Consider the following 10,411-nt stretch of genomic DNA (forward strand, 5'->3'; position numbering starts at 1 on the left):
AAACAGATAAAGTGCACAGGCACAACAGATAAGAACAGACATTTCCTAATACTAAAATTTAAACATTCAATTTCACAACAGACAATAAAATATAAAATATATAAAAAATGGTAGTGCAAAAAGGCAGCCCCATCTTAGTTAGCCACCATCTCTCCTTTGCTCCCCTTTGCATGTCCACATGTGCATGAAGTGTGCATTTCAGCGTGTGTGTGTATCAATAAAGTAGTTCTATATATGAAGTAGTAAAGTTCTTCTTCTTCACACCGGGCAGTAGGGGGCGGTATAATCTTACACCCACTAACACAAACCGAAGAAGAAAGAAGGGGGGGGGGCAAACTAAAGGGGCGGGGTTTTGTTGGAGGCAAAAACCCTGAGAGGGGCTTTCGTTGTGTGTGGTTACAACCAAAGACCGCAATATAAACGTGATTGCATTTAACTGTGAGCAGGACAGACATACCGAGTGGAGGTAAACACACAAGCACGACGAGAAACACTGAACGTTAACTTCTTGCATGAGTGATAGCCTGCTAGCTGCTAGCTGCCGTTAGCTCGTCTGTGTTGAAACTTACGCTCCTTTTTCTACTTACGTTATTAAACGTTAGTGTTAGCGCCAAAACTGACGGCGTTTGCGCTCTTATTTAACATTTCTGCACTCTGCCTTTCTTCTTAATGCGGTTACGGACGTTAATGTGTTCTATTTGTGGCGAGGCAGACTTGTTTGTGGAGAGCTGCTGGCTAACTAAGTCCATTGTAGTTAGCCACAGCTGGCTAGCTTCTTTCTTACTTGGGGTTTTGAGCTTTCCTCCATGTTCTTTTCTCTCGGATTCATCTATCATGTTGACAGCTGGCCTGCTATTGAAAACGCCACAATGCGCCTGCTTGCCGTGATTTTTAGTGGCATTGTGTTAACGTTAATTAAAGCTATTGTATGTGCAGGGATGTAGCAAGCTGTGATTTATGGGCCCTGTGGAAGAATAACCCTCAAAACAATCCGAGTACTGGAAATGTTTCGGCTGTTCTCCAGCAGTGCTACCTCAGAAGCTGTCTTCCTATTAATGCCAGCAGTATCTGTTAGACATTTTAAACCTGCTGAGTTGACACAGATTTATGTGTCAGCTAGTAACTGATGATTTAAGTTTTCATGTGTAAATGTATTTCATTATTTTGTGTGGAGTGCCAAATTGCATGCTCAACAAGTCCTCATGCTGAGATATTTACAGCTAAGAAGTTTTGCAATTAATAGAGATATATGTTTTGGATACCAGAGTAACATTTAGTCAACTATTTGTGTCTTCTGTGTTTTGAGCAGCAAACATGGATGCAGGTGAAGACCAAAACACAGGCACTACTAATGGAAATCCTCAGGCAAGCGGGAACTCTCGTGCACCCCAGATAGCCCACATGTCTCTATACGAGAGACAGGCTGTACAGGTGTGTATAGTGTTTGTGTGCTTAAATTTTGAACTGACTAATAATACATACATATAAAGACTTTTGGATTAGTCTTAACAGTGTTTGTTTGTTTGTTCAGGCTCTTCAAGCACTTCAAAGACAGCCAAATGCAGCTCAGTACTTCCAACAACTCATGCTGCAGCAACAGATCAGTAGTGCCCAACTCCACAACTTGGCCGCTGTGCAACAGGTAACCAGAATAATGACAGCAAAATGTAGTCAGTGCAAAAATATGGGAAGCAGTAGCATCACACGTTTTAATTTGTTCTCTCTTTAAACCAGGCCACACTTGCAGCTAGTCGTCAGTCCAATACCCCAAGTAACAGCATGTCCCAGGTGCCGACCACAGTGAGTGTTGTATGTATTTTATTAATGTTTTATGAATTACACAGCTAGGTTTGGAAATACCAAGGTAGGTTGGATAGAAATGTCAAATGTTCTGTTCCTCCCAGGTCAACTTAAGCACCACATCTGGAGGAGGTACCATGACCAACCCCCGTCCCCACGGCCCGGCCACTTCTGCAACGACAACAGCTCTCAACCAGTCAGTGTTGCTGGGTGGAAACTCTGCAGGACAGGGACAAATGTATCTTAGGGTGAGTTAAAAATTATTGTGAATATTATAATATATATTGCCGTTGTCTGTGCAAGTACAGCAGCAACAAAAGTAAAAACTAATTCATTAGACTCCACCTACAGAAAATCCTATAGCTATACTTCACAATCTCTTGAAAGTGCTTTATTTTTTTAAATGTACACCAAACATGTTTTATTAAGTATTCCATGTAGTTAAGGACTCATTCGTTGAAACATTTGCTGTTTACAAGGTTGACCCATATTTCTTGCTCCTCCCATAGGTCAACCGCTCTCTCAGGGCTCCCCTTGCCTCTCAGCTCATCTTCATGCCTGGTGGTACAGCAACAGCTACTGTAGCAACTGTTGCCCAGACACAGCCCCAGCAGCAACAGCAACAGCAGAACAACAAACAACAACAACAACCAGACAGCAACAACAAGCAACAACAACAGGACAACAACAGCAGCAGCAGCAGCAGCAGCAGCATGAAGTTGCTCCTACCACTGCTAGTGCCCAGTGTGACAATGATCAGGTTCGAGGACCATTACCTACCTGTAATGTAAAGTCTGAGCTACAAGTCATACAGTCTTAAATATTTTCACTACTTGACTCCACCAAGCACACACCTGCTACTTTTCTCAAATGCATTTCACTACAGCCTTCTTTCTTTATCATACAGGTGCAGAATCTGGCCCTACACTGCGCTCCCAGAGCAGTGGCTGTCAAGTCTGAGCTCCCAGAGAGGAAAGATATTGCCAGCTTTCCTCTCGGTCAACAGCAGCAGCAGACATTTGCCCAGACAGCTCAGCAGCAGCAAGTGCAACCACAACAGCAACAACAAATGGCCAAACCCAACTTTGCTCAGCAGTCCACTGCTAACACTATGACTGTAAAGACTGGAAACCAGGCTGCCATGACTGTTACTCCTGCTGCTTCTGTAGCTCCTTCCTCCACCTCCTCTACAGCACTCCCTCTCTCCCAGCTTCTCCTGTCCTCCTCTGCTGCCCCTGTGATCCTGGTGCCCACCTCAAATGTTCCTACCACAACCCAGGGCTACCCCATTGGCTCAGTGACTCCAAAAGCCAACGTTAACACTCAGACTCTGGTGGTGCAGCCCCTACAACAGGCCAGCACTACTGCAGACAAAGGTCCTGTGCCGATCCAGCCCAAGACAGCTCAGGGACACCGCTTACCTATGCAGCTACCCCCTAGACACCCACCTCCCATTCTCCCAGCGCCACCTAGCAACAACCAGGCTACAACTGGGGGGTATAACACTCCCCACATCCCTGTGCAGCTTGTGGGAGCCAGGCAAGGCTTAGCAGGAAACGCACAGGCTGTGGCTCTGGCACAGGTACGGAGCAACACCACCCAGGAAAGTACAGCCAGTGGGAATGTCAGTGCAGTTTCCAACAGTGCTATGGTAAGATCAACCATTAAAAGAATGTACTTTGTGATGCTGACTCTTAGGTGTAAGGATGACTATCAGTGTACAAGGGATTATAACAGTTTATCCTGCTCTTTTTCTACATACCATTAGATAAAGCCTGCCATTGGTTCTCTGAAGAGAAAGTCTGACTGTGATGCACCAAATGAGATGGTGACAGAATCTTCAAACTCTGCACACATGAAAGATTCTGCTCCTCCCTTATCCCCTGCCCCTGCAAAGGACTCAGGTATGTCAATTTGTTGTCTCCAAATGAAGCATTGTAAGAAGTACTTGAAATTGTAACTGTAAGCCTACAAAATCTGTTTGAAAGCTCATTATTTTATTTTCATCCCTACTAGCCCCCCTTGCAACTGCCTTCTCATCTCCCCCCACCCTGTCCTTGCCTCTGCCCTTGTCAAGAGTTGGACTTGGGGACAAAGACAGAGCCCCAGTTCCCCAGGCAGTGGTCAAACCTCAAGTCCTCACCCACCTCATTGAGGGCTTTGTGATCCAGGAGGGAGCTGAGCCCTTCCCTGTAAGTGTGCCCTGCTATGATAACACAGATTTCACCTTAAATCAAATACAATTTGAAATACACTGGCTATGCACTTCTATGTGTGAAACACGTTCTTACTACCAGGCTTATATTATATATATGACAGGTTGCTGGACTCCTCAAAGACAGAGATTTTGCCCTGGTTGGCCGCTCAGAGAACGGACCTCCATGTAAGTGCTCGAATAACTTTTATTTTTTAACAATGATACCATGAATCTGTGTGCACGGTCAATATTTCCTAAATGTGTAACAGTTTTATTCTTTCCTCTTCAGTGTTAAAGTGTGAGTACTGTGGAAGCCTCGCCCCGGCCAGCCAGTTCAGAGGATCAAAGAGGTTCTGTTCAAATACTTGTGCTAAGAGGTACGGTTTACTTTAGCTTCCCATTTTGGAATTGCTTCTAGTTTGGTTTGTTGTTTGGTAATGCCGTACATTTACTACCCGGAAGCAACATTTTATTTGCCCCGGGCAAGCGGGAAATCGTTGTTGTCCCGCTTAAATAAACATAAGCAGAAGGACACAAGCCAAAGACTGTACTAGGGGTTGCCACTGATTAAACCTAATTAGCACATTGTGCAAATTGGCATGAAGTAAAAACTGCAAGATAGATGCACATAGGAGAATTGAAAACCCTCGAAATGTCTTCCTGTATAATAACTGTGCTCCTGGATCCACAGGTATAATGTGAGCTGCAGCCAACACTTCAAGACAAGCAGAGGGAGAAGTGGCGCAGGCCTGGCACCGCCTCCAGCACCCAGTGAGAGCGCTGCCAGGAGAAGGGGCCCCTCTCGCAGGAGCAGTTCTAATAACACCTGTAATAAAATATCAAACAGACATCTAGCTGTCAAGGTAAGAGTAGTTTTAAGACACAAATCCCATTTTTAAAAAAAAAAAAAATCAAAACCAACAATAAATTCATCCTAACAAGTATTACCAGTGTACGTTAATTCTGATGTGGAAATTGTTTTTCAAAAACTACACATCAGAAAGAAAGTATTGAGTCACACTTTGGTTTCCTTTGAGCGTTTCATGGAATTTGTTGATAGTAAGAAAAATATAGAACATTTCCAGCTTCATGCTTTATATCATATTGTTACATTATCAACAAATACAGCTCACTTTCTGAAGTTTTATTGTTGACTTTTGTATTTAAATCTCCACTCATTTGGGACATAGTGTCACTCTGAGTCCAGCCGCTCGGAGGACGTATCCAGCGATGGGGAAGGAGAGGAGGACGATTCTCCCTCACTGTCCCCGAGCTCTTCACACTCCTGCTCCAGAGCTGGGCACAGCGCTCCTCCGTCAGACAGCTCAGCTCCTGGAAGCCTCCCACTAGAGGGGGCTAACTTTCTCTCTGCAACTCCTGCTCAGTGGAGCGTGGAAGAAGTCTGCAGGTTTATCTCTTCACTTCAAGGTGGGTGTTGTTCAGTGATGAGATAGCAGTGATGTTGTAAGTGTTGCCATGTCTCCTGTTCTCTTTTTGTACTAATTCTATTATCTGGTCTTGTGTACAGGCTGTGAGGAGTTGGCTGCCCAGTTCCTGTCACAGGAAATAGACGGGCAGGCTCTGTTGCTTCTGCGAGAGGACCATCTCATCTCCACCATGAACATCAAGCTCGGCCCAGCTCTCAAGATCTGTGCCTCTATCAACACCCTGCGTGAGTGATGCAGTCAGTGCTTCAGAGGGACAGCAGGATCCTTTTCTAACTGATGATTTCTCACTGGAATCAATATCTGGACTTGCTCCTCTTTAGAAAGAAGAAACTAAGATCTATGGCAAGGTGGGAAAATAACTTTTTGAAATGTGAACATCTTCCAGCCACTGACAGATAAATGTTTAAAATCACCAGCCACTCAATAGTCAATCATTGTGAAATCTCTACCAGCCACTTTCATATTTTACCAGCATGTGGCTGGTGCTGATTTCCCACTCTGGAGGGACAATAGATAGTTTTTACAAAACAGTGGTGCACCATCAATCATATGGAGACGGACAGTTTACTTTCTGGACATTGAATGTGCAAAAACATGTATGTATACTGTTATGTGTGAGTGGTGAGCATGGACAGTATCATGGAGAAGTATCCATGTCAGTAGTGTTTGTCAGTTTTTTTTTTTTTCTGTCGCTGTGTAGAGGCCTTTTTGTATGTATTCTCTTGTGAAACTGTGCAAATCTGCCAGTCTGCAGTAATCGGTGCTAGGTCTTCTAGCTAGGACAGTTTACCTGTTGGGTATAAAAAACAAAACAAAAAAAGAAACGTTGCCTTCTTGCTGTATTTCAAAGGGTGCTTTAACTTTAGTGATATATGATTTGAAGTGATGTCAAAAACAGTCCACTTCACTTTAAAGGAAACAGTTCATCCCAAAATCAAAAATACACATTTTTCTCTCTTACCTGCAATATCTTTTTCTAGAAATCAGGACCCAGTTACTCAAGATGATGTACAGACCTTGTTGTGAGCAGTTTGTTTTGGCGCTTTGAGTTCCATTATATTTGAATGAAGGTAGATAGATATCTGACTGATATCTCCAAAACTCAGCAACTCACACCAAAACAATCTTGTTGGATAAATAGTACTACAGATAAGAGGAAAAATATGTATTTTCAATTTTTCTGTGAACTGCCCCTTTAAATATTTCAGTCTTTTAGTATTAGTTATTTTATCATAGATGTTCAATCCAGGCTCCAATCACATCGAGCAAAGGACACTCAAAAAGCCTGGTTTATTTTAATTAGTTACTTTTACCAGTTATTAAAAGTTTTAGTTTTGTATCTTTTCCATTTTGTACTACAATCAAAATTATTTTTTCATGAATACGATATAGTTTTAGTAGCTTTAATCAACTTAACTACCTGAAAATAGGTATTCCTCATGGTTTGGTCTCTCAAGGGCTGAGTGGAAGTTTTCTGTGTACATGTATGCAGTACTACCAATAAACAATACCTGTTACTGGACATGTGTGTGCTTTTATTACCCCCATGACACCCACTTGAAAATGGGAAAAGATTATTGTAGGACCTGTGATATTTTCATTCACATTTGAGTTTGTGTAAACAGCTCAGAGAAAACATTGGGCGCTATAATAGCATAAATACATTTATGTACCCTTCATTTCCATAATTCTGCCTAATATAGAATCATACAAAAACACAGTAATAACATATTACATCTGTTAATATACATTTTCTTCAGATTGTAAACAATATTTGTAAACCATCATATATTGACAGTATCGACTACAAGTTCATGATGCAGCAGCTGTACTTCGGTCAAGTTTACATTTCTTAAAGTGTACTACTTCAAAATTTCCCCTTGTATCTCCCCAATTAAACCTCAAAGGAATAGAAATAGCCTATACAGACAAGGACACACACGAATGAGGTCTTAGATGAAAATTAATGGCTTCCAAAGATAAACAACTCATTTTGCATACCATTTTTCTCATTTACTGAAGTAGGATAATACATAACAAAACAATTGTGGGTCCCAAAGTTCTCATAAACAGAGTTTGAAACACTTTTATTGCACCTAAAATATATTTTTTGTACAAGTGCATCTTTGGGGTACCACTGGGGAGAATAGTGCAGTTTATTTTGCTGGCACGGGCACTGATCAGAAAACGGTGTAGCTGTTGGTTTCCCCATATCCTGCCTGCTGCAGGTACTGCTCAATGTTAACTGTCCCTGACACCTTGAGGACTTTTTCAGAGGCACTTTTCTCTCCTGAGAGGAGCTTTCGGCTCACTTCATCCAGAGAGGGTCGATCTTGATCCTTCCACTGGCAACAACCCTTAATGATGGAGTATCTGAGGGAGAGAGAAAATAGTCTGAGCTTAACAGCACATTTGTTAAAGAGAGAAGCTCTGCTTCAGGTTTGGTTGTGTGTTATCTGCAGAATGCAGCGAATACTTACAGCGCGTTGGAACAGTTTGAAGGTTTTTTCAGATTTTTCCCTCGTTGATGAAACTGCAGAAGCTCATTAACTGAGATGTCTGCAAACGGAGCATCACCTTGAGAAAAAAAATAATAGATATGGATAAAATCCTCTATCAAGGTATACTTTATGTACTGTTACATTGCGATATCAATATACAGCATATTGTGCTATATAGTACATTTTCTGCAAAATCAATAGCGAAACTGTTATTAAATAGCCAGATGGACATGTCTGTTTTTGGCTCATTGAGAAATACAGATTAGGTACTTAATCACATATTAAAATTCAATATTCCTATAAAGAAGTCCTGTTTATGGGTTTGCAATAATGCCTACAATTGTCTAACACCACCAGGGATTTAATAATCCCTATAGTAATAGATAACGCAGTATAAATGATATGGGAACATTTTGTCCATTTCTCCATTATGCATGAACTATGTTCCCAGAAGTTAAAGTTCAACTTACCCAATGTTGCCATTTCATACAGTAAGATGCCAAAGGACCAGCTAGAAAGGGGACACACAGAGGCAAATACTGAATAGAGTCTTCTATTCAGTAAATGGTGTATATACCTACATAATATACTTACACAACATGCATTTCATGCCTCTCTGCAGATAAGCTAGTAGCAACATTTAATAAGTCATTAGTTTTTTTATGCTGCAGCAACGTCTGCATTGGAACAGAAAAACTCACATGTCGCTGCTCTGACCAGCTGGTCTCTTGGCTAACAGCTCTGGTGCCTGCCATTTCTTCATGCTGGGATCATCTTTCTGAGTGGCTCCCTGGTTCTTCCTTGTGTAGACCCCATGCAGACCCCAAAGCTTGGCTGTGAACTCCTTGGTGACCAGTACGCTACGGGCACGAATGTTTCCGTGGAGAAGATCTTTGCTGTGAAGGAACTCCTGATTGGGCAAAAAACAAGGATTAAACACAGAAACCTGATTGATTTCAGTTCAGTCAGTCATCTATGATTACATGACATAAATATGTGCATGGGTTTCACCCCAGGTAAACTTTACCTGCTAACATTGTCATGTTAACATCAGACTGTTAACATGCTGATTAGAGCATTTAGTACCACTGTGCAAACTAACAGACCCCAGAGCTGCCAGCATGAGTGTAAACTATATATGTAAATGATATTGATAGATAAAGAAATGAGACAATGATACAAAAAAAAGAAAATTGGATTAATTTTTTGGATTGTCTGGATTATTGTCAGGAAACCCAGTCAACAAGTCAATGCTGAGATTGGGTCAGGACAGGGTTATTGTATGTCAGTGATTAGAAAGTCAAACGTGTGCTCTAAAAAAGGTGAGGACATATTTATTAGCATACTAACCAGTGCTGAGGCCACCTGTTTGGCCATAGAGAATATTCTTCTCTCAGTCATCTCACATGGAGGATCCACCTTTTCCTGACAAGAACAAGAAGAGAAGTTATTTTGCCATTTGGAAGATGACACAATCATTACTTTCCTACTTTATGAGTGTTTTTCTTTCTTTAAATACATGATTTGTATGGCTTGGATTGAGTTAACACATATTGTAGCAGTGTACCCTCCGTAAAAATATACCTGTCTGCATCGCCACAGAAAGCTGAGCATGTCTCTGTTCTCCAGCTCTTCCACAACTGTAACCAGAGGAGCTCGAAGTGAGACCACACCAAGAAGCTCTGGCAGGAAGGGATGTGGTCCCAGCTGAGCCAAGAAGGATGCAAATCCCAGGAAGTTGTGTCTTTCTGTGGCATCAGCAGAGTCTGTAAAGGGCCAGAATGAGAGGAAGATGAAGGAACACTGCAGTTACAGAAACCATATAATGAAAATCAGATGAGAAAGACCTGCAAATGAGACAATTAAGCACTTTTCTCAACAACCACAAACAAACTCCCAGTAAATTCAAGTTCCTCACCATTTAGAACTCGCAGCACCACATTCCTGTTTTCCATGCGTGCCCTGTAGAGGGACACAGAGGAGTCGGAGCGCAGGGAGAAGGAAGTAGGCAGAGGGGAGACCAGATTGAAGGACTCGGGCAGCCTCTGGCGGGGCAGCTCTCTGGCCTGGACAATGGGAGTGAAACTGGGTTGGTGAGTGAAGGGCTGCGGTGGGGGGCTGGGTGGGAAAGAAGGTGTGGCCACAGGCATGGAGAGGTTTTTGGAGGGGTAAGTGTTCGGGGGGTGGAAGGTGGAGTAGGAACTGGGCATGTCCAGAGCAATGCTTTCATGTTCCAGGACATTGATACCTGGTGGAGCTGTTAGAGTTAGGGGAGAGAGGGAGAACAAGAATAATTATCATAGAGATAAGTGCAAACAGTACATACGTCAATAGAACTATTTATCTTTGTGTAGCTGAACTAAAACTTAGATATGAAGAGAGATTATTGATCTGACTGATGGAAAGAACAAGACAAAACCTATTTCCTTCCATAAATACCAGTAAAAAAAGAGAAAGTCATACAT

The 10,411-nt window shown here is 42.2% G+C and overlaps 2 protein-coding genes across 2 annotated transcripts in view; one reads left to right on the forward strand and one right to left on the reverse strand.

Moving 5' to 3' along the window:
- The first annotated feature begins 338 nt into the window (after window positions 1-338).
- phc1 (polyhomeotic homolog 1) lies at window positions 339-6,967 on the forward strand. Its single transcript, XM_035672724.1, has 15 exons — window positions 339-466; window positions 1,310-1,431; window positions 1,532-1,642; window positions 1,735-1,800; window positions 1,905-2,048; window positions 2,310-2,407; window positions 2,488-2,560; window positions 2,708-3,451; window positions 3,569-3,704; window positions 3,817-3,992; window positions 4,120-4,183; window positions 4,287-4,374; window positions 4,689-4,860; window positions 5,188-5,425; window positions 5,526-6,967. Exons 2-15 carry the CDS (start codon window positions 1,315-1,317, stop codon window positions 5,675-5,677), a joined length of 2,379 nt encoding a protein of 792 aa, XP_035528617.1. The 5' UTR covers window positions 339-466; window positions 1,310-1,314; the 3' UTR covers window positions 5,678-6,967.
- Window positions 6,968-7,563: 596 nt separating this feature from the next.
- The window catches only part of styk1b (serine/threonine/tyrosine kinase 1b), a 5,337-nt gene continuing 2,489 nt past the window's right edge, over window positions 7,564-10,411 (reverse strand). Inside the window, exons 4-10 of the mRNA XM_035672646.1 lie at window positions 9,865-10,203; window positions 9,531-9,712; window positions 9,297-9,371; window positions 8,648-8,856; window positions 8,417-8,457; window positions 7,926-8,022; window positions 7,564-7,818 (exon numbers count right to left, since the gene is read on the reverse strand). Of these exons, the coding sequence (XP_035528539.1) occupies window positions 7,626-7,818; window positions 7,926-8,022; window positions 8,417-8,457; window positions 8,648-8,856; window positions 9,297-9,371; window positions 9,531-9,712; window positions 9,865-10,203 (1,136 nt within the window). The 3' untranslated portion in view covers window positions 7,564-7,625. The remainder of the gene's footprint in view (window positions 7,819-7,925; window positions 8,023-8,416; window positions 8,458-8,647; window positions 8,857-9,296; window positions 9,372-9,530; window positions 9,713-9,864; window positions 10,204-10,411) is intronic.

The sequence above is a fragment of the Morone saxatilis genome, unplaced genomic scaffold, assembly GCF_004916995.1.
Source record: "Morone saxatilis isolate NCDOM2014 unplaced genomic scaffold, NCSU_SB_2.0 Contig24, whole genome shotgun sequence".
In the NCBI taxonomy this organism is placed as follows: domain Eukaryota; kingdom Metazoa; phylum Chordata; class Actinopteri; family Moronidae; genus Morone; species Morone saxatilis.

Coding starts and splice junctions, on each gene's coding strand:
- phc1 (XM_035672724.1), top strand. CDS start 1,315: ATGGATGCAGGTGAAGACCAAAACACAGGCACTACTAATGGAAATCCT. Junction 1,432..1,531: donor ACGAGAGACAGGCTGTACAG/GTGTGTATAGTG, acceptor TTGTTTGTTCAG/GCTCTTCAAGCACTTCAAAG. Junction 3,452..3,568: donor CAGTTTCCAACAGTGCTATG/GTAAGATCAACC, acceptor ACATACCATTAG/ATAAAGCCTGCCATTGGTTC.